The 23158-nt window shown below is 45.9% G+C and overlaps 2 protein-coding genes across 3 annotated transcripts; one reads left to right on the top strand and one right to left on the bottom strand.

The window, feature by feature from the left end:
• The first annotated feature begins 99 nt into the window (after positions 1-99).
• ZFP57 (ZFP57 zinc finger protein) lies at positions 100-5490 on the top strand. Its single transcript, XM_057700628.1, has 4 exons — positions 100-432; positions 871-997; positions 1474-1554; positions 2186-5490. Exons 1-4 carry the CDS (start codon positions 100-102, stop codon positions 3418-3420), a joined length of 1776 nt encoding a protein of 591 aa, XP_057556611.1. The 3' UTR covers positions 3421-5490.
• On the bottom strand, positions 3942-13988 carry MOG (myelin oligodendrocyte glycoprotein). 2 transcript variants are annotated; one of them, XM_057700630.1, is made up of 8 exons: positions 13836-13988; positions 12356-12703; positions 8377-8490; positions 7064-7084; positions 6708-6728; positions 5073-5189; positions 4765-4785; positions 3942-4408 (listed from the first exon to the last, which is right to left on the bottom strand). In XM_057700630.1, exons 1-8 carry the CDS (start codon positions 13918-13920, stop codon positions 4395-4397), a joined length of 741 nt encoding a protein of 246 aa, XP_057556613.1. In that variant the 5' UTR covers positions 13921-13988; the 3' UTR covers positions 3942-4394. The 2 variants fall into 2 exon arrangements, with proteins under 2 accessions (XP_057556613.1, XP_057556612.1); XM_057700629.1 differs by lacking the exons at positions 3942-4408; positions 4765-4785 and having other exon boundaries at positions 5014-5189.
• Positions 13989-23158: the final 9170 nt, after the last annotated feature.

Raw genomic sequence — 23158 nt, 5'->3', positions numbered from 1 at the left:
GCCTTCAGAGCCCCAACCTGGCATCACTGAACAGTGGCTGCTGAGCCGAGGGTGACCAGGTCCCTGAACTCTGTGGCCTAGGCTTGGAGGGAATCAAAGATGTTTTCAGTTGTGAAAGAAGAGAATTTGGACAGCAGAACAAAAAAGGAAGACAGCCCCCTGGAGCAGATACCTGTGTCACAGGAGGCCACATCAAACCCTGGGGCCTTTTCAAAGTCTTTCCATCTGCTCAGTCACTGGGAGGTAGACAGCCCCAGGAAGGAGCCCAGTCAGCCTTGGAGGCCAGGCCAGGAGTGGATAAAGCTAGAAAGAGACAGCATGGAAGAGAAGGTGTTTGACCAGCTGAAGCCAATCAAACCTGTACAGAAGCTGCTCCTTCAGGTGGACGAGGACTCCCTGAAGGGAGAGTGCTGGTGGAAGGCGTGGGTGAAGGTGAGGAGATCACGTGAGAGAGAGGGAGGGACCGGGTCCTGGACTGCAGGAGCTCTTTTATCCATTATCCTGCCTGCAGACCAAATGGAATCTCGAGTGTTCCAAGCTGAACAGCACCCAGGAGAAGGGGTTTCAAGGCCTTTTTTATCAGACTCCACACCACCCTGGCATCCTTCAAGGAGTACTTGCTGAAATTCATCAGAGTGGCAGCCCTTTTCCTTTGCACCCTTCCTACTTACATTCAGTATATACCCTTCCCTTCTCCCCCGACGTTGTTCTTTCCTCCTTTCCATCCTTCCTTTCCTGTCTTGTACTTATCTTTTCCTATTCTCCCCTCCTTCCATGGTTTTCTTTTTCTCTTAGTTTTCTGAACCTTGAGACTGGATGTCTGTCTGTCTGTCTGCATATAGACTCCCTGAATCTCTCCTGTTCTTCCAGAAGCCAGTCACCTCTGAGGATGTGGCAGTGAATTTCACCCAGGAAGAGTGGGAATGTCTAGATGCCAGTCAGAGGGTCCTCTACAAGGATGTTATGTCAGAAACCTTCAGAAATCTGATGTCTGTAGGTAAGAGGCTGAGATCTCTCACAAGCCCCCTGTCTCCGGCCTCTGGGACATCTGGTTTCCCTGGGCAGGTAGAAAAGCTCACATTTAGCTTCACTGATCCTTGGTTCTATACGTTCCAGGTTTGAAAGATCTGGGTTACTAGGCTCGGGGTGAAAGAAGAAATGAAAGCTTGCATGAAGGCAAAGATAACGCTTGTAACACGATGAGCCTTAAAGTGTTCTCAGAGTATACAAGTCCGCCTATTCATCCAGCCAATATTTACTGAGTCACTCCTATTATGTGCTAGGTGCTTTGTTAGGAGCTGACCTTTTGCATGTCTTCTCCCCGCACCTAAGTGTCCCAGATTATGGCTCTTAAACCAAAGATACGGAAGAAGGTAGCCTGTTGTCCCCATCAGGTGTGAAGGGGCCGAGCCTAGGACCTCAACTCTTCCTCTCCTTCCCATTCCCCAGCCAGAGTCTTTTTGTCTAATCCAGATCTGATCGCCAAGCTTGAACTGGAAGAGAAACAGTGGAGAGCAGATCTCTGTCCCCCAAATGGAGAAGGCCTTCATTCAGGTAAGAATTGCAAAGGCGAGAGGAGGGTAAAAAGGGCCCAGGAATTGCCTGGGAAGGATGGAAATGACTAAGAGGATCAGGGCTCTGCATACCCGCTCCTAGCCTGTGTCCCCTTCCTGCCTGGTCAGATGTGGAGCTGGAAGAAACCTTAACATCATCTGCTCAAGTCCCTTGGCTTCAAAACGATGAGTATCTAAGCCATTCAGGACAAGTGAATATCTTCAGTTTCTGGAGATTCCATGTCACTTGCTTATGCAACGAGGTCACCTGTGGGTATCTGGGCTGTCTGCGAGTATAAGTAATATTGAAAATGAGAGGACCTAACACACATGGTAAATCGACTATACTTCAATTAAAAAAAAAAAAAGAAAATGAAAGGAAATGGATTTCAAGAAATGTGGTTAAAATTTTGATCTCTGATATTATTGGAAAATTCCAGTTAAATTTTTATTTGCTTTTAATTGGAAAACCGAAACATTTATTCTGATCTCTGGCCTCTGCAGTCTAAGAGTGAGGGTGAATGTCGGGTGGGAGAGGGAGGGCAGAAAGTGAGGCAGTAGCTTGGACTGAACAGAGAGCTTATGTTGGGGTTGTCATGGTGAATCTCGCTATTCTTCCTCATTCCCTACAGGAGGCAAGAAGGAGGAACTTCAAGAACAGAGTCAGAGTTTGGGAGATGAGGGAACTGGAGATAACGAGAAGGTCTCCCTTGCTCGCCGAGGGGCAGGCCCATCCTGTGCTCCAGCTGGCTCCCTAGACAGGACGTCAGTGTTCCCAGCATCCCGGGTTGGGCCACTCTTTGCCTGCCATACCTGTGGCAGGTGCTTCAGCAAGCGCTCCAGCCTCTACCACCACCAGTTTGTTCATAGTTGCAGCCAGTGTGGGAAGTCCTTCCTGAACCCCAAGGACCTCAGCTACCACCGGCGCAAGCACCTCGGGGAGAGGCCCTTCTGCTGCTCACTCTGTGGCAAGACCTACTGTGATGCTTCTGGACTGAGCCGTCACCGCCGTGTCCATCTGGGTTACCGGCCCCATTCGTGCCCCTCCTGTGGGAAGTGCTTCCGGGACCAGTCTGAGCTCAAACGCCACCAGAAGATACACCAAGGCCAGGAGCCAGGAGCTGGAAACCAGAAGCATACTGTGAGGATTCCAGACACCACAGCCAGATTCCAGGGGCTGGCAACTGGGAACAGTGCACCAGTGGCTGGGACCCAAGAACCCTCATTTAAAACCAAGGGTCCTGAGGCTCAGACTCAGCCACCAATAGACAGGAACCAGGCACCTGCAGCCAAGAACCAGGTAATCACTGTGAAAGCTCAGCACCCTGTCATTACAACCCCAAGGCCTGTGACCAGGACCCAGGCAGTCAACATGAGAGCCGCCTGCCTGGATACCAAGTCCAACTCTCACCCGGAAAAGCCTTCAAGACTCAAGGTCTTCTCTTGCTCTCATTGTCCCTTGACTTTTAGCAAGAAAACCTCTCTCTCCAGCCACCAGAAGGCCCACTTCACAGAGCAGTCCAACCGCTGCTTCCACTGTGGCAAGTCCTTTACTTTACTCTCTGGGCTGGTCAGGCACCAGCAGACTCACTGGAAGAAGAAGCTGTACTGTTGCCCTATCTGCGATGTCTGCTTTGGGGAGAAAGAGGACCTTTTGGGTCACTGGGGGGGCTACAGGGGCAAGGGGCTCTGCCTGGGCAGTCCCCATAAATGCTGGGCCATCCTGGGTCAGTGGATTGGCTTTTTCCCTGATGCCTCCAATGCAGCAGGGAAGGAAATGGATCTTTCTCCTGGATCCATACCCTCAGGAGAGAGAAGGAAGGGAGGGGAGAAGGCAGCAGAGAAAAGAAAGCAGATAAGTCAGTGAAAGTCTTGGAATGTAAATAAGTGGCCTTTTGGCCCAAAGTCTTTCTCTGGTTTTCCTGAGGACTGACCTCCAGGCTAAGGAGACTGGGGTAGAGGAAGAGAGAGGTGAAGGAGTACTGAAGGAAATACAGAAAGGAAAAGGGACAAGAGGTGGCACATGGAAACTTGTATTATTATTAATTAGCACCTAGCTTGTTTCTCTGTGTCTGATACACCATCAAGTAGTAGTTGTTGAAGAAAACACTCCAATAGGTGTGAAGATGCGAGAAAAAGGATGAGTGAGGGTGAGTCTGAGGGACCCATCTGGACAAGATGCAGAAGGGAGGCGTTCTAAAGCAGGCGTGTGGCCCAGTTCTCAACCTTTGCTCCCCTGGCTCCTCGGTAGGCTGCCTGGGCAAGATGGAGCTCTGGCCGGCATTCTGTGGGTTTCTTCCCATCCTGTTTTTGGTTAGAGCTCCTCACGTCCTCACTCTGCAGATCACTTGGCTCTCTCTTGGATGTTTTGGACTTTTCCCACTCCTTCCCAGCAGGGCTGAGATCTTGGAAGAAACAGTCACCATTTGCAAAGCTGGCATACTATAATTTGCAACGAGGAGGTTCCTGGTCTCCAGTTCATGGCAGAGACCCTCTTGCCTGTGTTACTCTGCAGCACAGCTGCCCTCTGATGGAGAGTAGAGCACCTGCCTGGCTGCAACCAGAGGGGGCATCCAGATGGAAGACAGACTAAGGAATAGAAAGACGTGGGTAGCATAAAGGGGCAGAGGAAGGAAGGATCTGGGAAAAGGGAGAGACAAGGCAGATGACAGAAGAGAAGTTGATCCTATTTGGAATTCAGAGCACTCCTGAAAGTGCAGATTGAAATGTCCCCAGAGCGAAGAGGCCAGTGAGTGTGCAACTCGATGGATGCGACATCCCTGAGGACCAATCCTTGGACCAACAAGGCTCTTCTCCACCCCTGCCAAGATGCGACATCATTCAGAAGGGGTTTCCTAGGAGGAGGAGAAAATAACTTGAAGAAGCTGTCAACGGTTTCTATCATGAAACTGTCAAACCAGGGAGAAGAAAGGCCCTGTGGAGTCATCTAGTTTCTAGAGGGGGCGCCCAGGGCAGCTGCTGTAGGGAGGGAACAAATGGGAAAGGAGGCCAGCTGGAGTGGGATTCCTGTTTGGAGCATGAAGGCGAGGGAGGAGTTCTCCCTCCACCCAGGTTCACCAGCCCCTCCTGTCCTTTTGGGATATTGATCCCTCAATAGCCCCCTCTTCCCCTTGCCGTTTTCCTTGATGGTTTTTTTTTGTTTTGTTTTGTTTTATTGCTCTCGCCTTACAAGAAAGAGGAGAAAACTTACTTAGCTCTTCAAGAAATTGCCCTGAAAACAAAGAGAAACAGGTGATGAGTGGATGATCCTCCCTGTGGACTTTGCAGTCATGCCCCACCCCACCCCCCTTTCTACTAAGGGACCCCACAGATCTCAGTAAGTGGCTCTCTTCATGGATTCTCTGAGGAGCCTGGAGCTGGCCACGGGGACAGAGCAGGAAGGAAATTCCAGCTCTGAATCTTGAGCCCTGGTTCCATCCACCCTCTTTAGGTTTCCCGTTCAGGGCTGGCTTGATCCCCTGCTGCTCAGCGGTCCCCTTTGCTGCCCCAGCACTGCACCTGCTAGTCTGCGGTGTAGCCAGTTGTAGCAGATGATCAAGGCCACCAGGGGTCCGAGGACCGGCACGATTACAAACAGGGTTATCTTCCAGCAGGGCACCCTCAGGAAGTGGGCATCTGAATCGTTTGCCGCAGAACAAACAGGATTAACGTGTGTTCCCCCTCGTGGCCCACCCAGCCCTCTCCGTTTATTATTGGGTTTCTTTTGGGTGGGGGTGGGGTTCTTCACCTGGCTTCCAAAAGAGTTTGAATAGAATCCCAGGAGTTCATGAATTTGGATGAGAAAGGCACTACATTTTTATTGTCACTAACTTCAAACTGAATTTAGCATTCTTTTCCACTAAAAATGTAGGTAGCAAACCAGTTATCGGCAGTATCTGTGATTTTATCACTGATGGAAACTACATTCCCATCAGAGTTGTTGCAGAAATCTCAAAATACTGTTTATCAATATTATGAAATCACCCAATTATTAGACCTGCCACTACATTTTTATTATTTAATGTATATTTTTGTTATTTAAAGAAACATTTGTTACTTTATCACAAATTTGTTTATATTTCAATAACTATTTCAAAATAATGGTTTTCTAAGTAATCTTATGTGTTATATTTTATGTGCACATTTCAAAACATTCTGGGAAGGGAGGGGTCCATGAGGCTTCACCAGACTGCTAAAGAGCACAAAAAGAATTAAGACCTTTATTACTTGAATCCTGTAAAACAAAGATCCTGTTCTTCCCCTTTGAGTTGCAGACTGTGTGTTGTTTTTTCTGCACACTGATTAAGTGCTAGGGTGGAGCTAGGGGCACCTTCAGCCTCAGGAGGAGAGGCTGTTCAGGAAGGCTGCTCACAGCAAGGACCATCTTATAATTTCTGCAACATCTATTCAACAGATATTTGGGTGCATTGTCCTTAGGCACTGGACAATCCGCCGTGAACACAAAGGACAGAGACCATGTCCTTGGGCCAACTTTTCTTTCTTTCTTTCTTTCTTTTTTTTTCTGGCTTCGCGGTATGTGGGATCTTAGTTCTCCCACCAGGGATTGAACCCACGGCCCCTGCAGTGGAAGTGTGGAGGCTTAACCAGTGGACCACCAGGGAAGTCCAGCCCAACATTCTAGTGGGGTTTGTTGTCTCCACTCTTCCCTCAAGACGCCTCCCCTGAGGAGTCACTCATTCTGTGCTTGTGAAAACACTGCTCCATGTGAATTGTCAATGATGTCTATGTACTTTGTTCTCCAGTTGATTTATGTGTCTGTATCACCTCCCCAACTAGACGTCAAGTTGATGTGCGAAGGATCTATTTATCTCCCCTTTGTAATTCCTGAAAAAAGTAACCTACAGGGACTTCCCTGGTGGCCAAGTGGTTAGGACAGAAGAAGTAATGTACATAAAGTACTTGTAATTCCTACATAATGAGTTAACATTTGGGAAGCTGTTATAGTGCCAGGCACATGAAAGAGTGATGTGTTTGCTATTATCTAACCCATCCTAGATGCAGATGATGACAGTCAAAGAAAGAACAAAAGAGGGAGGAAACCAACCAGGAGCCAGGGGGTTCTTCTGTCCCCAGGAGACAGGAGCCCAGTGAAACACCAAGCTGACCTGAGGGGCTGGGTACCCCAGGACTTACCAAAAGTCCGGTGGAGATTCTCTGAAAGGAGAAGAAATGGAAAGGGACTTAGTAGGGCACTCAAAACAATCCTTTCTCTAAGCTTTTGTTATTTAATCACTTTAAATTGTAGTTGTCAGTGAAGCACAACAGAGGAAAGGAAGCTGTAGAATTTTACTTCTACCTTGGCTGAAGGCAGGGAAGAGGAATGAGACTTTCTACGACTGGAGTCATAGGAGTTTTAAATAGCAAAGTTCTTGCCCGAAGGGAGCATGGGATATTGGGACAGAGGCAGAGGTGGTCTGAGAAAATGACCATTTCAGTTACGCCAAAAGACCAAGAGGGAGGTATGCAGAGGGAAGGTGCCTGGAACTCACCTATCTCTGCTCGAAGTTTTCCTAAAATAGAAAAAGGCAACAATTTTTAGTTCCAGCCCAGGCACTAGGTGGGGTCCCTCCACACCCATTGCCCTGGGCCTTTGTGCAGGCTGTTTTTCAGCAGCCCGAGAGCACCTCTTACAGTGAGGAGAGCACTAGATTTGAAGGGAGTTCAGGGTCATTCCCTGGCTATTGCCTGGGTTAAATATGGGTTAAAGAAAGAGTATCTCCATAGACAGCAATGTCCACCAACTCCCCAAACCAACCTAAGGTTTTATTACTGCCCCCACTGCTCTCAGCGCCTTTTCTTGCTGGTTCTCAATTCACAATGTCACTCCACCCTGCTGGGTTGTCACTTTGTAAATCTAGAGCTACTTCCCACCTGAAGAAGGAACTAAACATTTCACTGAGAGCAGCTGCTTTGTGATGACTCTTGACAACACTGTCCCCTTTAATCCTCCCTTACCTCATAGGAGGGGAGCGTGTTATCTCTACATGACTCAGACAAGGCAACTGAGGCTTGGAGTGTTCATGTCACTGTCTGAGCTGGATCCAAACCCAGGCTGCCCAACTCCACCGATCAGGTTCTTTCTGCTCAGCCACGTGGGCTGAAGACCTTTCTCGTGTGGGAGAAGAGGTAACTGAATATCTGGGATGAGGTCAGGGGAAGAGAAGATCCCACCAATATCCCCCCTCATATACTCTGAGCCCTCTTTGCTGCTTTACCCTCTTAGGAACGGGAGCCAGAGGGGAATTGGAGGCCCTGCGGGCTTTGGCTTTGAGAATGCGTGGTGGGGGGAGAAGTCTCAAAATGAAAGCCCTTGGGCACAGGAGAGGAGCTTCAGATAGCTGAACTCAAGTCCTCAGTGTTGGATGGGAAAGGAGGAACCTCCTACTACATGGTAGGGACTTTCATTTACAGTATCTTTATTTAAACCACCTAATAGCACACACTTCCCCGATTCTGAAGCTCACACTCCCCAGTTGTATGAGCTGCTGTGTATGTTTCAGAAGATAGGGGTTTAGGCCTGAGCTCTGCCACTTACAAGCTGTGGCAGCTTGAGTAAACCTCTGAACCACTCCAGGCCTCGGCTGCCTCCTCTGTAAAATGCGGCTATCACATGTCAGCCCTACCTCATAGGGAAACGAAAGGTCCTATTATCTAAATGATATTTACATTCGGTGAGATGTAAAACTTGTCATTATGGAGTTCTGAACCCAGAAGTCCCTCAAAAATAAACGCTTGCTGACCAAGCTCCAAGAGGCCAGGCACTTCAGGGAAGGATCCCCGCCAGCCGCCCTCCAGCCTGTACCTCTGAGTCTGCGCTGCAGGCAGAGGAAGACGAGGCCCACAGTGATCTGCAGCAGGAGCACAGGCAGCACGGCAATGAGCACCAGCACTCCAGGGTTGATCCAGTAGAAGGGGTCTGAAAGGCAGAACCGGGGTGGCCCAGCGCCGTATCCTCAACACCCAGCACAGTGCCCGCGGCGCCGTAAGTCAGGTTCACAGATGACTCAGCACTGACACCTGAGCTCAGGTTTAAAGGAAAACTGGCTGTTTCCGGGAAGGGCCAACGGTTTAGAATGACAGGAGTCGAGGCTGCGTACTGGGCCAGTCTCGGAGAGTTTTGAGAGCCATGAAAGGGGCTTAGATCTGATCCTCAAGGTCACAGGGGTACCCTGAAGGATTTCATGCTGAGGAGAGACGAGATCTGATGTATTGACTGCGGGACTGGAGGGGGCAGTCCATTAAGAGGCCCTGGTAACAGTGAAAGTAAAGAACAATATGAGCCTGAACTAGGACAGTGGTGGTGGTGTAGGAAGTCAAGGTGAACTTAAATAGGGAAAAAAAATACATTTTTATTTTCAGTAACCTTTAAACTGAAATTTAGTCTTTCTTTCAATTATATTTGTAGACAACACTCCACAACAATATGAACAGAACCTGAAACTTTGTCATCCCTGAAAATCACAAATATTTTCATATCACAGTTGGTGCAGAAATCTCAAAATATCACTTATGTTCATCATTTTGAAATGACACTATTATCAGGGCCACCCCATAGCTTATTTTAATATTTTGATAACTGTATTTCAGTACGAGTATGTTTTATGCATTTCAGATATCCTTCTAAGAAGGGGTTCTTCGACTTTACTAGTCTGACCAAAGGGTGCATAACACAAAAGTTAAGAACCTCTCTTCTGCAGCTTTTGAGAAAGTAGCATCCGCAGTATTTGGTAACCCAGTGGGAAGGGTAAAGGGGCTAAACTTCGGCTCTCTGGCGCCATCTATTGTCCATTCTAGAGTCTGCTCTTTAGTGCCCCAAAGCTCTCCCTGTGTAGTCTCAATGTGCAAGTACTGCCCTTTTCATCTTGTTCTCTGCTTTAGGGGGCTAGATAAAGATACTGCCATCAGGGTAGGCATTAAGTCATAGCAAACAACCTCAAACTGGTTTCTTAGGTATAAATACCATCCTTCAAGCTGCGGTTTCAGGCTGTTGTCTGTTACTGTGTCCCCCGGGAGAAAATGCAGCCAAATCTACTTTCAAAGTTCTTATCAGGAGTTACCTGGAGCAACGTGATTTAGCAATTACATACTTTAGTTCCTTTTTTTGTACACCTTTTATATTTTAACAAAGAGTTAGAATCACAAAAAAGAAAAGGAGACATTATGAGACTTCTGATGTAAAGTGATACGAAGTACACAGCATCACCTATGAAGTATGTTTAACAAAATAAATCAAACCTGAATCTGATTGTGCACATTCTAATCTATGCGTTTACAGGAAACAGAGGGTGTGGAACACCGTGTTAAACAAAAAGGGAATGAAATCAGCAAAATCTAGACTGTGGGAAGCTCTAGAGGGTGAATGCCAACCTGTGGATATTGTTTGGATTGGATTCAAGCAAACTAACTGATTTAGAAAACAATGAGAGGGGGGAGTTGAGGGAGGGAGGGAGGGACTATGGGGATATGTGTATAAAAGCAGATGATTGAACTTGGTGTACCCCCCCCCCCAAAAAAAAAGAAAACAATCAGAATAATGTGAACACAGACTGGGTATTGATAAGAATTTTTGTTAAACTTTAAAGATATGATGATAGTATTTTGGTTATGATTGTGTTCTGTTTTTTGAGTTTTTTCTATTTGAGACATACATTCTTGAGGATTTAGCAATGATGTGATAATGCCGCCTAGGATTTGCCTGAGGAATTCAGTTGGGGAGGATGGTGATGAGTGGGGTGAAGAGAAACAGGTAGCCTGTCCTTGGGTCATAATTGTTGCAGTCAGGTGATGGGAACTTGGAGGCCGATCATAATAGTGTCTCCACTTGTGTATATGTTTTTTGTTTTTTTTTATTTTATTTTATTTTATTTTTTTGGGGGTACACCAGGTTCAATCAACTGTTTTTATACACATATCCCCATATTCCCTCCCTTCCTTGTATGTTTTAAAGTTTCATAATGAAGAGCTTAAAGGAAGGATTAGTGACAACTAGTAATAAACTCACGAAAACGACAAGAGAAATATAAAGTTGGAAAGAGAGATTAGAAACTCTTTAGAGAAAGAGGGGAGGTAATTACACCTGAAACTTGGCAATCACATAGTTATTGCATTTCAACCCTAATTTTGTCTCAGCTTCCCAGATCCGGATCCGCATGCTAGGTGGGTGGTCCCTTATAAAACCTCTTTTTTAAAAGACTCTTAGGCATGCAGATTATGAGATGGGAGGAAGAGGGTTGGAATGTGGAAGTCCACCCAAAGGAAAACTTTCTTCCCAGAGGCTTTTTTTCCCCCTCTTTGGTGGTGGGGGTGGGGAATGTACTGGGAGAGGCAGTCATCGAGCTAGGAAGCTATTGAACAGGAATGAGGAAAATCATGAGGAGAGGTCCTCTCCATCAGACTTCCTTGCAGGTAAAAACCTCCCAGTGAGCACAGCTGTATGAAGAACGTTCTGTGACACACAAAGCTATTTTCACATCCCTGAAATTCGTCTCTAGAAATAGCGCTTTGTTATCCTGCATACAATGCCATCTTCTGGTCCCAGCACTGCGACAGTGGCCCTTGAGATACAAAAGTGATCAATTGTCTGAGGTTTAAAGCTGCAGGTGGGGAGGAGGGAAGGGAAATGACCTGAGGCTTATGCCTCAAAATATTTTTTTTCCCCTAATTAAATAGCAATCAACTTTCAAATCTCCCCCTCCTCGTCCCGTCTTAACCCCTCCGGGATAAAACAAAAAATAAATTTCAAAGTCATCCATCACACGAAATATACCACAAATGAAATTCTGGAGAAAGGAAGCAGTGGAGGTAAAATCTATCAGTAACATCTCTTTCTATGATTATATTCAGACAATTGTTCTACTTGTTTAATTCACTTGCGACTATGTTTACCAGGAATAGTCTTCAATAATGTTCCTCATCTAATAAAACATCACGAATGCATCAGCTGAGGAATTCATTGTAATAGGATTTGATCAGTTTGACTTGTTAGGAATAAGGTCCTTGCTTATAACAAATAAATGAAAAAACAATCCAAAGCAAAACAAGAAGGGAAAAAGTCCACTTGGATACTTCAATTAACTTTCAGATAATTCATATTCCCCTCTTGTAGCACAAAATAATCACAAATTGATTATTTTAGATTTTGCTGCCTGCTTTTATCAATTTTTCTATTTAAAAATTTAAAAAAATTTCTCTATATGTACCCACAAATGTACATGATATATATATATATATACTTTTATATAAATGGATAAATAGGATGACATGGATAAAATTATGGTCTTTTTTTTTTTAGTTGGATCACACCCCATCATCCCTTTTCTCCCCCAAAGTGAGCCACATTAACTCCTTATGGATATCTTTTTATATACTTCTCTCATATGTAAAACATACGGTTTTGGTTTTTTTTCCCTATTTTCTGTAGCTTGCTTTTATCAGTCAACAATACCTAGTAAAATGCCTCCAAGCAGTCTGGTATGGCCCTAAAACAATCTTTAAACTGGCTGCATGATATCCCTGTATGGATAACAGCTTTTACTCAGTCACTCCCTACTCATGGGCATGGACTCTGACTCTGGCTTCTTTCCCATACAGAATAATGACGGAAGGGACATTGTGAGTGTATGAATTCCCACGTACTGATGTGCGTACCTCTATGGAGTTAATTCCAGGGAGTGAGCTGTTTAGGTTGAAGGATCTTATATCAATTGAGAGAATGATTGAAGGCACAAAGAGAGGTCTTGGCCACTCAACAGACAATACCTACTATTATGTGCACTACTCACCTTCCACTTTCAACTCCACTGCTGCCTCCTCTTGGTAAGAATGATCCCGGAAGAAGCAGGTGAAACCCCCTTCATCTGCGAACCTTACATTTCGGATCCTGAGGGTCACCTTCCCCTCCCCAATAGTCTCTTTCAGCAGCTCCGTGCGGCCCCGGTATTCAGGCGCCTGCTCTTCATCTTGGTCCTTGCCATTTCGGTAGAGGTGGACCACCCTGGAGAAGGGGGACCGGTACCATCCCACCTCCATGCCTGTAGCATTCTTTCCTGGAGATATGCGACAGGGCAATTCTGCTTCATCCCCCACCAGCGCCCGGATGGGGTGCCCTGGTCCTATTACTCTGAACTGTCCTGTCCAAGACACCAAAGAAAAGAAACTGAGCATCAGAGGCAAACCTGACAAGTATGTTGTGGGGACGGTTGTTTCAAAACAGGGAAAGAAGAAGATAATTTTTAAATGCATTTCTAGAGCCAGGGAAAAGCTCAATTTTTCTTAAAGGTCTCTGGTTATAGAGATACCGTGAGTTCCCTGTACAGAACATTCTAGCATGTGGTCATCCCAGTCTTTAGGTCCCACCTTGGAGTGCGGTCCAGCATCTTGCAGTTTAATTGTTCCATGGGCCTTCCCGTTCAGACTTGGCCAAATTGATCCTTCTTCTCCCCTTAGAGGTTTTGCTTTGGTTGCTCCTCCACCACCACCTCTCCATCACTTCTCAGCCCTCTGTCCTTGTTCACACCCTGGTCCCAAATTCTTCTCCTCTGAGATTTTCCATCCTAGAGGTGGCTCTATTTCCTTCTTCTTTTCCTCTGTATCTTCAGCCCTCTCTACATCTCCTGGACCCTGCCCTTGTGTATGCTCCCAGTCTTTTTTCCCTCTGTGGGATATATCTCCTTGTCAGATTTGGAGCTACTAGAAGATGAGGCTGGTTTCTCCATTAGACCTGCAATGATTTCCCAAAGGAGTACATGTTCTGAGCCTTCTCTGTTGGGTGGCTCCCTGAGATTAGGAATCTGTCTTCTGAGAGCAGGGCTCCTCTGTAAAAGCTTATTAGTGCCTGATCGTGTGAAACAGAACTCTCAAACATGACCATACACTACAACTCAGCAAACATGTATCAAGATTTACCATGGGGCAGGCACGACTAAGCACATTATATATACCTTATCTCACTGAACCCTGATGGCAACTCCAAGACACTGTTATTATGATATTCCCCACTTGACAGGTGAGAAACCAAAGCTGGAACCATAGGTAAGAAGTTCAAGGAGAGCCCTGTGTCAAGGTTGCATAATGGAGTTGGGTCCCCTTCTGAAGGCTGTAGGGAGACACGGAAGGTGTCTGAGGGGAACCACGTCAACACATCTATGTTTTGGAAAGATAACTTGCATAGCAACCTGAGGGTAAGTTGAAGGAGGTGAGCCCAGGGAACGAGCCTTTCTGTTCTCAGGGTCTCCCCAGAGCAGGAATAAAGATAACTCTTACCTGCAGAGCTGGAAGACAGTTGGAGGAGGAGGAGGAGGAGTGAGGGGAGGCAGCTGGACAGAGAAGAGCTCAAAAAACTGGCCATTTCTGCTGTCAGTGGGGACAGAGAACCCCTGGAGCAGGGTCAGGCCAAGCAGAGGCCCTCAGGGTTCATGTCCCCACCACTGAAAAAGCCCCAAGGAAGGATCGGGGAGGGCAGAGCTGCTCTGGCCCTGCCTCCTCCCCAGCAGAGCTGCAGCTGTGCTCCCAGGCACAGCCCCATGTCATCTTTGCCAGGCACTTACACAAAAGGGCTACAGAGTCAGGAGATGACCAGGTTTTGCCTTCCCCGCCCCCTCAGAGCTACGGAGCAGAGGCTGCCTGGTACTGGGTCTTCCTCCCCCACTCCCTCCTGGTGACCCAGCCTTTCAGGGGGCTTCTAGGATCTGACCTGTTGGGGTGGATCACACACTGGACCTCTGGATGAGGCTCATCCGTATAATCTGCAAGGTTCCTTCAACCCCTCTCCTCCAGGTGCTAGCCAAGGGAGAGGGAGCTGTGTTGGATTTAAAAAAAAAGAAGAAGAAGAAACATTTAGACTTTGTTTCCTATTTCCACAGTCTCATAAATGTCATTGCCAGGCCATTCTTTCCTCTTGATATCTGACCTCCCTCTCTCCCCCTGCAAATCCAAATGCCCTTCCTTATGTTCAGATGTGTTGCTTGGGCTTTGTTAGCTTCTCCCTCCCAAAGAATACATTTCGGAAAGTCACAAGTTGAGTGTCAGGTGTTGATGGCCACCTGTGCTCTGAGAGGCAAGTGTGAAGAGAGCTATATTGCAAAGTCAGCAGCTGTCAATCAACACAGGCAGGCCAGACCGACCAGCAACCAGGACACATCCCACAGCCTGGGCACCAGTCTCCAATTTCATCAGTGTCACAGGGAAAAGTGAGATCTGGGATGGACATATGATCTTTCTCTTTATCCCCCAGACCTGGCTGATCACTGAAGGGTGAGACCAGCATCAGCACCAAGTTTGAAAAATGTGCTTGTCAATCTTAAAACAAGGATGTTTCACAAAAAAAAAAAAAGTCAGGATGGACAATTTAAAGCCATGCTGTCCAATACAGTCATCACTAGTCACAAGTGCCCATTTAAATTAAAATTAAGTAAAATTTAAAATTCAGCTCCTTGATTTGCACTAGCTGTGTTTCAAATGCGCAGTAGCACATACAGCCAGTGGTTACTGCATCGGACAGCACACATATAGACCAGATCCATCATCACGAAAAATTATATTGGGCAGCACCATTCTTGGGCTAGGAACATGCCAGGGACATGAACATTTTCTGCTTTTGTCTGAGATGAGCGTGAGGGGCTAGAAGGATGGACTCCGGTCAGCTGAGTCTGGGAGTGGTGTATTCTTTTCCTCTGCAAAGCAGCTGGAGTTTGGACAGAAGCAGGCTGGCTATTCTGAAGCCGTGAGGGTGAAAGTCAAGGTCTGAAGGGGTGAATGAGGTGGGAAGAGGAGTCTCTGGGCTTGCCTGACTTCCTCTCAAGCAGGGATTCTCTCCTTCCAGAACCTAACATATCCTGTGATGCTCTTCCTCCAAGATACAAGTTCAGGTTCAAGTAAGAGAGTTACGTACAATGCTTTCCTGGGCAGGGTTTGGGGATGGTAGGGTGCTTGAAATTGTCCAGCACTAGTGCAGTTGTCAAAAGCTGGATGGGAGATCAGGGTGGAGGGGAGGGTTACAAGATCAGAGAGGGTCAGGACCTAGCCAACCAAAGCCACTTTGGAGAAATGACAGCATCTCTGGGGAGAAAAAAAAAAACCAAAACCCAAAAAACAAAAACCAAACCCAGCAAAAAACACCTTACTAAAAACGCCCATGTGCCACTGTTCTAAATGATTTACATATATTAACTCATTTAATTCTCATGACAGTAAAACAAACATTAAACTATTATCACTGTTATTTTACAGATGAGGAAATTGAGGCACAAAATAAGTTACGTCATTTGCTCAAGCCCACACCACTAGGGGGTGGCAGAGCGGGGATTTGAAGTCAGGCATCCTAGCAGTCCTAAGGACTGCACCCCCTACCTCTGAAGAGCTCACCTCACTAGGCTCCATGCCCTCAGCTGCCTCACATCTTTGGAAAGGGGGTGGATTTCTGGAGCTGGTCAGCAGTCCCTTGGATGACAGGGTCTCTGGTCAAGGGAAAGGGGAGGGGCCACCAGCAAAAACAAAGACGGTGGTGTTGCTGTGTACAGAAATCTGGGTACAGGAGCATCGGAGTTTTGCTGGGCGTGGAGCATGGTGTGGATGTGTCTAACAACCCTGTGTTGTTGGACAGGCTGGTCATTTCCTTCAGCACTTAACTGTTACTTCAATTTTGGGTGGCATATGTTATATGATCTTGCAAGTATTCTCAGGCTGTTATTGCTCTCCTCAGTAATTTCATTTGATCTACATCTCTCACCAGGTCTGATAACAGGCCGTGTAGATAGTCATGTGTGCAAAGCGACATACTATAAATATGTAATGTGTGTATTAATTCACACACTATCCGTATGTGAAATAGTAAGCACGCAATAAATAGGAGCTTACCTAGATGTTACCCAATAGAAGTACTGTGTACTCTTTTCCAGAAAATGTGTAAAATATATATCATGCACTGTTCGCTTCTTGTGTTCTGCTTCTTGTGGTATTTACTTAATAATGCGTAATTCCACATTGATACATAGTATAGCCCTATTGAACTTTTGAAAATAGGTTCTTATTTATTTATTTGGTTGTTCATTTGCTTCTGTTTCCAAATCCAAAAGGTATAAAATGACATACTTTGAAAATCTCCCAGCCCATCCGGAGCCAACTGGTTTTTTCTCTGAATCCTTCCACATATGTGCCACTAGAGGGAGCCCCAAGAGAAAGTTCCTGAATGTGAGGACTAATTCAACCTCAGTCCCTTTTTAACATAAATGGTAACAACAATTTATCTTGGAGACAATCTATATTAGTACCTAACGAACATCCTTGTTATTTTATACAGCTACACAATATGTTATGGTATGAATGTATCATATTTATTTGACTATTTTCCAAGAACATTTAGATTGTTTCAATTTTTTAAATATCCATTTTACTAGGTTAAATAAAAATGTATTCAATTAATTTAAGTTAATAGATATTTAACAGAAACGATGTGTGTCAAGCTTTACATTAGGCTCTGATTGTAAAAGCTTCATTAAGAGGAAGAAAAAAGTTTTTTTTCTTTTTTTGGCCACACCGCGTGGCTTGTGGGATCTTAGTTTCCTGAACCCAGGCCTCCTGCAGTGGAAGCCCAGAGTCCGTACCAATGGAAAGCCAGGGAATTCCCAAGAAGGCTCTTGCACTCTCTGTGGTTTCACTCTTGACCTGTCATGGCGGCTTTGTTTTTGTTTTTGCTATTTAATATCACAGTCCTTCAGGCACTGGCATACTTAGCGGGCAGAGAACGCAGGCCTTCCCATGTGCTTGGGGTCCTGCCACTCAACTTGGCAAGACTGGTTTGTATGCCTGACCTCCTCTCTCCCCTGTGCCCAGGCTCCTGCTGGGAGAGAGTGGCTCAGAGGGTGGCAGTGGTTCCCGGGGGGAGTTGAAGGCAACTGAAAACCAGTCCTGGGGAGGCTGAAAAGCAAGATCAAGCTTGAACCTAGGCTCCAAGCCTTCAGCATATGTTCTATTACCCCATTGGACTTCACTTAAGAAACACAAATTGAAAGAAAATTATTAAGAATTTCAAGATAGTGACACAGAGCATTAAAGCCCAAACATAGTGTCCCTTCCTAAGCACGGGCCCTGTGCGACTGCCCTGGTTGAATGCCCGTGAAGTTCACTGCCTTCCACACAGGTGGAGTTGCTGATTCAAAGAGCATGTACAATTGCGGTTTTAATAAATGTTGATAAATCTCCTTTCACAAAATTGTATACTTTGTACAGGTGGACGAAGTGTACAACTCAGCACTCAGCTTTCTCCTCTGTAAATGGGGGATAATGACATCCACCTCATTAGGGCTGTGAACAGAATTACATAAATGAGTCCATGGGAACTGTGAATGTTACACAGCAAAGACTCTGTAAGTGCCGTTATTAGCTCTTACTTGCAGTGATTTTTCTTCTGGAACTCCCTCTAGTGGTACAAATATCAGGAGGAAATGGATATTCTCTTTTGCACTTTTGTGGCCTTATTTCCATAGTATATGTGTGTTTAAAATGGTCTGCAAATTCCATACAGACTCAATGACTGATAGACTGTAAAATGTCTAATTTATATCTGTTTAGCCCAATGTTTTCTGGGTCTGCAGGAGAAATGAGAACACTGATCTGAATCAAGCTGATGCAGGTACCCAGCACATGAGTTCTTGCATCCAAAGGTTTACATTTTATATATTAACATTTCCTCCCATTTTTGAGTCTTTTCTATTATTCAAAAAGAAAAGCATTCAGCTTGTTATGAATGAGGTGAGTCAAACACTTAAGCTTATTTACCCCCCCCCCCCCCCCCAAGAAACGGGAATGAATTTTTGTTGATTTTGAGCAAAATGTTATGAGTTGTCCTATGGAAGGGGTATTAAGCTGTTCTGCAGGTCCTCGTGGGGTAACACGATTAGGTGCAAGTCCTTGGAGGTAGATTTCAGTTCAATACAAAGGAGAATCTTCTCTCCATCAGAATCATCCAACCCTGGCGGAGACTGAGGGAGCCCGCTTCGCATTCCAGGAAGTCAAGCCAACATAGAATGGGAGGTTAAGCTATGTAACTGTAAGGTTTTCCCCTAGCTGTAGGACCCTATGAGAATATACATTTTCCCTTCCCGTGTCGTCCCGTCCCCCCCACCCGCATCTCCCTGACGCCTTCACTTTTCTCCAGCATCCTCTAAGGATCTTGCAGGTGAAGGCCCAGGGGGCGCTCCCAGTCTGCCTCGCAACAGCTGACGTACACGGCTTCTCCGCCGAGAATTGGTTGCCAGGAGCCCTTGGGGGCCGAGAATAAGGCGGTGACTATACAAATTCAGGCAAAAGCGAGGCGCCTGCGGACCGTGCAGTGACATCCAGTTCCAAAGGGCGTCTAGTGTTTGTGCCCTTTCACTTCAGATCCACCACCCTCGGTTACCTGCCTTCCTCCCCTGTCAGCCTCTAAAATGTTGCGGAGCCAATATCTCAGGAGAGGGAAGACAGGGGACCATTCTGGCAACTGGCCCAGTTCCTGAGAGCACTCACCTGTGATGGCCATCCTGTCACAACACGATTGCTCTTATAGAAGGAAAACACAGTGGTGGCCATTTTGGAGCTGGGCGACTGTCATTTTGGCCATCATCTTAAAGCCTGGCAATTACAGCCCCGCCCCCCGCCCCCAGCAGAGAAAATTATATATAGAGAGAATTCTGCAGTGTGGAATTCTTAGGGCTCTTTCAGGACTCCTTATATGCCTATTCCAGAATATGGCGGGCCCTGCGTCTTCACATATATATATAGAAACCTGAATGCTCAGATGCAAATTCCAGCTCCATGAAGCTGGTTGAGGAACATGTCAGACTCTAGTTTACTGTTCTGTGGGAGGACCTGTTACCGTGGCAAATAAAGAAACCTCAATTTCTTTAACTGTAAAATGAGGATTATGGAGCTGATGTGAGGACTGAGTGTGGCATGGTATGTAAAGTACTTAGGTCTCTGTCTGGCTCTCAAAAATCATACCTTTTGTGTCAGGCCTGGACATAGAAAGTCAGGCCATGAGGGCAGGACTTTATCTTGTTTTCCCTGTATCCTCCTAGGCTGCAAGCATGAGGGATACATAATAGAATAAGTTTGTGGAAAGAATGAATGGCAAACTGGAATCTTCACCTTCAGATCTCCAGCCTTCATAGTCTCCTCCCTTTCAGGCTGTGAGTTCCCCCTTCAGGCACCTTCTCACAATGTAATCCCTCTAGGTCAATATTTGCACTTTTACGTGATCTAGATCACATCACCTTAGCTCAGAGGTTAGTATTTTTTTTTTTTTTTGGTTGTGTTAGCATTTTTTTTTTTAAGTTGTGGGAGGCGGGCTCCTTAGTTGTGGCACACAGGCTCCTTAGTTCTGGGATGTGAACTCTTAGTTGTGGCACACATGTGGGGTCCAGTTCCCCGACCAGGAATTGAATCCAGGTCCTCTGCATTGGGAGCTCAGAGTCCTAACCACTGAACCACCAGGGAAGTCTCCAGAGGTTAGTATTTTTTACTTTTGATCTTGAATCCTGGATTAAGGGCTTTGTGTGATGAAGAACTTCAGGTGTCTGCTAGCCTGGAGGGAGCTATTTTGAGGGGTAGGGATGACCCATGATAAAAGACTTTGTTTGCTTTTCAAGGGCCAAAGATAGGTTATCAGAGCCAGCATCTCCTCTCCCTTCCCCCTCACCTTTCCCATCTCTTAATGTTATTCCCCACGGCCACTTCCACCACTTCCAAGACTCTCACAGGCACAGGACCCAAGTCTTTCTGTGTCATCTTCCTTGCTTCTCCAGGAAAAGATGTTAGTTTTTCCCACCAGAAGCAATCCCATTCTGTGTATATTCCAGGGGACGCTGATGCTTTTGGAGCCGCAACACCCAGCTGCTCAAGAATCCTTCAAGTACCAGATGGGAAAATGGATGTCCAGATTTCTTAATCCAACAAGCTGACTCAAACTTAGTCTTCCTCGTTGGATGAGCTTTAGGACAGCCATTCTGACCAATCGGAGCAAGCTGGTTCCCATTTGCCCTTGGTTCTCAGCAGTGTTCTGAATGGTTGGTGTTGCCAAGTCATCTGATAAAGGAGGCATGTTAAGTATAGTTTTATCTCAGAAAGAAATGTTATGGAGGAGGAAAAAGAAAACTATTATGTTAATATATTTGACTGCAGGATTTTTAAAAAATAAATTTATTTATTTATTGGCTGTGTTGGGTTCATTGCTGCACAGGGCTTTGTCTAGTTGCAGCAAGCAGGGGCTACTCTTCATTGTGGTGTGCAGGCATCTCATTGCCGTGGCTTCTCTTGTGGGGCACGGGCTCTAGGCATGTGGGCTTCAGTAGCTGCAGCTCAGTAGTTGTGGCTTATGGGCTCTAAAGCGCGGGCTCAATAGTTGTGGCGCACAGGCTTAGTTGCTGTGCGGCATGTGGGATCTTCCTGGAGCAGGGATTGAACCTATGTCCCCTGAATTGGCAAGCAGATTCTTAACCACTGCACCACCTAGGAAGTCCAACTATAGGATTTTTAATAGGCTTCTTGAAACTGTTGATTCAGGTACTGACTTACTAACAACCACAGAAATTCAACCAGCTCTGTTAGTCTGGTAATGCTAGCCTCTCAAAGAAGGACAAGGATATTGAAAGGAGCCAGTAAATTGTAAAGGGGACTGGGGTCTTAAAATTAGTGAGAGTGGAGTTGAATGTGGAGACGTGCGTGTCTAGGGGTGGGGTGGGGTAGACCTAGGTACAGTGGTTTTATGTTGGTTACGGCTATACTTTTGGTGTGGCCTTGAGATATTATGATGAATTCTCTTAGCCCAGCAGAGCTTTCTGCCTAACTGAAGTTAATCAGGGCTACACACTATTGTATTCAAATCAAGGCTAGAAAACTGCCAGAATTGAGCATTTCCTTTTTATTTCATACTCTGTTTGATATAGTTTCACAGTGAGCATATGGTCTTTATAATAATGATTTTTAAAAAAAGTTACAAAACAAACAAACCTGGAAAAGCTCCTTAGTTGGGAAAAACACCCTTCTGGAGGGACCTACGCTTGCCTTGTAACTAGTGCCATCTAGTGGTGAAATCAGGTTATTGCTCTAAGGTTGGACACAAAGCAAGCGCCGGGAAGACACTGGATGAAGTTCAGCAGGGATCTGCCCCCGTGAGGATACTGAGGGGACAACATACCATAGTCATTGGACAAAGCTGTACAGAGCTTATACTCATTGAAATATTAATGCATCGATGAACTCACATTTGCTCAGGAGTTAAAATCAAGAAAAAACATTTGTAGGTGCTCAGCCCATGCTAGTTGTGCTTCTGTTTAGAGCCATTTGATCCTCCTTCCTCAGCAGTACATCCATCCTGCTCCCCCCACTTTAACCTTCACTTTACTCTGTGCTCTTCCGTCATAGGCCCCTAGAGTTATAAACTACATTGTTATCCCCAATCCCTTTAGTAACATGTTAGTAAGAAGCTAGCAAATTCAGGGATACTTGCTTGGTACATTCCTGCTATTTAAAAATTCCCCCACAATAGCTTCAGTTGGGTTGGATTTAGGGAGGGAGACTTCAAAGGACATCGGTTTTAGGATTTAGGACAGTGAGCACAGGAGGAAAATGAAAGAAGATACCTTGTCTTGCCTGCTGGCTGTTTGACAGCAACGAGGTACAGCAGGGTTACCTGTTCTCCTAAGGTCTGCTGGGTCTTGGTCTCCCTCTTCTTTTTATTTGTCCCCTTCTTCTGTCCTACTTGTAGTTACCCAGACAGAATGGAAGTTTACTCCAGATACAATTGGAAATTCTCCACCTTTGTCCTTATTTCACAGTAGGATTTTGGAATAAGACCAAGAAAGCTGATCTTTGGAAGGGCACTTCCTTCAGAACGGCAAGAAGGCCGGCAGGACCATCTTCCTGGTAGCATCTTGCTGTACTAGTACAGTAGTCTGACTTGGGCCACGATTAGAGCTGCCATGTGGGTGAAAACTTGTGCATGCATGAGAAAGTATACCTGTAATGCCATTAGAGGACTCATGGGTGGTGGGAGATGAGCAGAGGTCCTGCCAGGCCTAGTGCTGGTGAGGAAGCTTCAGTTTGCTAACTGTAAGGGCTACTGGGAAGTAAGGGAAGGATACTGGGCATCCCAGCATCATGGACAGCAAAACAAAGGCACCTGCAAATAAAGCAAGTAAGTAGAGGTATTGCTAAAAGGGAACGTTGCTAAAAGAACAACACTGGGGAAGTCTTCCTGGAGGGTCCCTGCCTGTGTCCCTGCCAAGCTCCCTACTCTATAGTGGCATGAATCTACCCCCACAGAATTCTTACCCACATAATGATTGCCCCATTGGCTTTATCCACAATAGCAATGCTGATATGCAGATAACTCCCAGTGAGACAGACCCCTGGGTGCCTTGGGGATGCTTCCTACAGCTGGTCATCAGGATGAGCAGGGTCTTTAGAGTCAGATAAATGTTCACATCTTGGCTTTTTATGTGTGAGACATTGGGCAAATTATTAAATTTATTTGCATTTCATTTTCCCCACTTACAAAATGGAAGTAATGATATCTATGTCAGAGAATGTTATAAGGAGCAAGTGAGAAG

This window comes from Hippopotamus amphibius, chromosome 11 (assembly GCF_030028045.1).
Source record: "Hippopotamus amphibius kiboko isolate mHipAmp2 chromosome 11, mHipAmp2.hap2, whole genome shotgun sequence".
In the NCBI taxonomy this organism is placed as follows: Eukaryota; Metazoa; Chordata; class Mammalia; order Artiodactyla; family Hippopotamidae; genus Hippopotamus; species Hippopotamus amphibius.
Note: the sequence above shows the minus strand (reverse complement) of the source record. Positions and strands in the feature narration are given on the sequence as shown.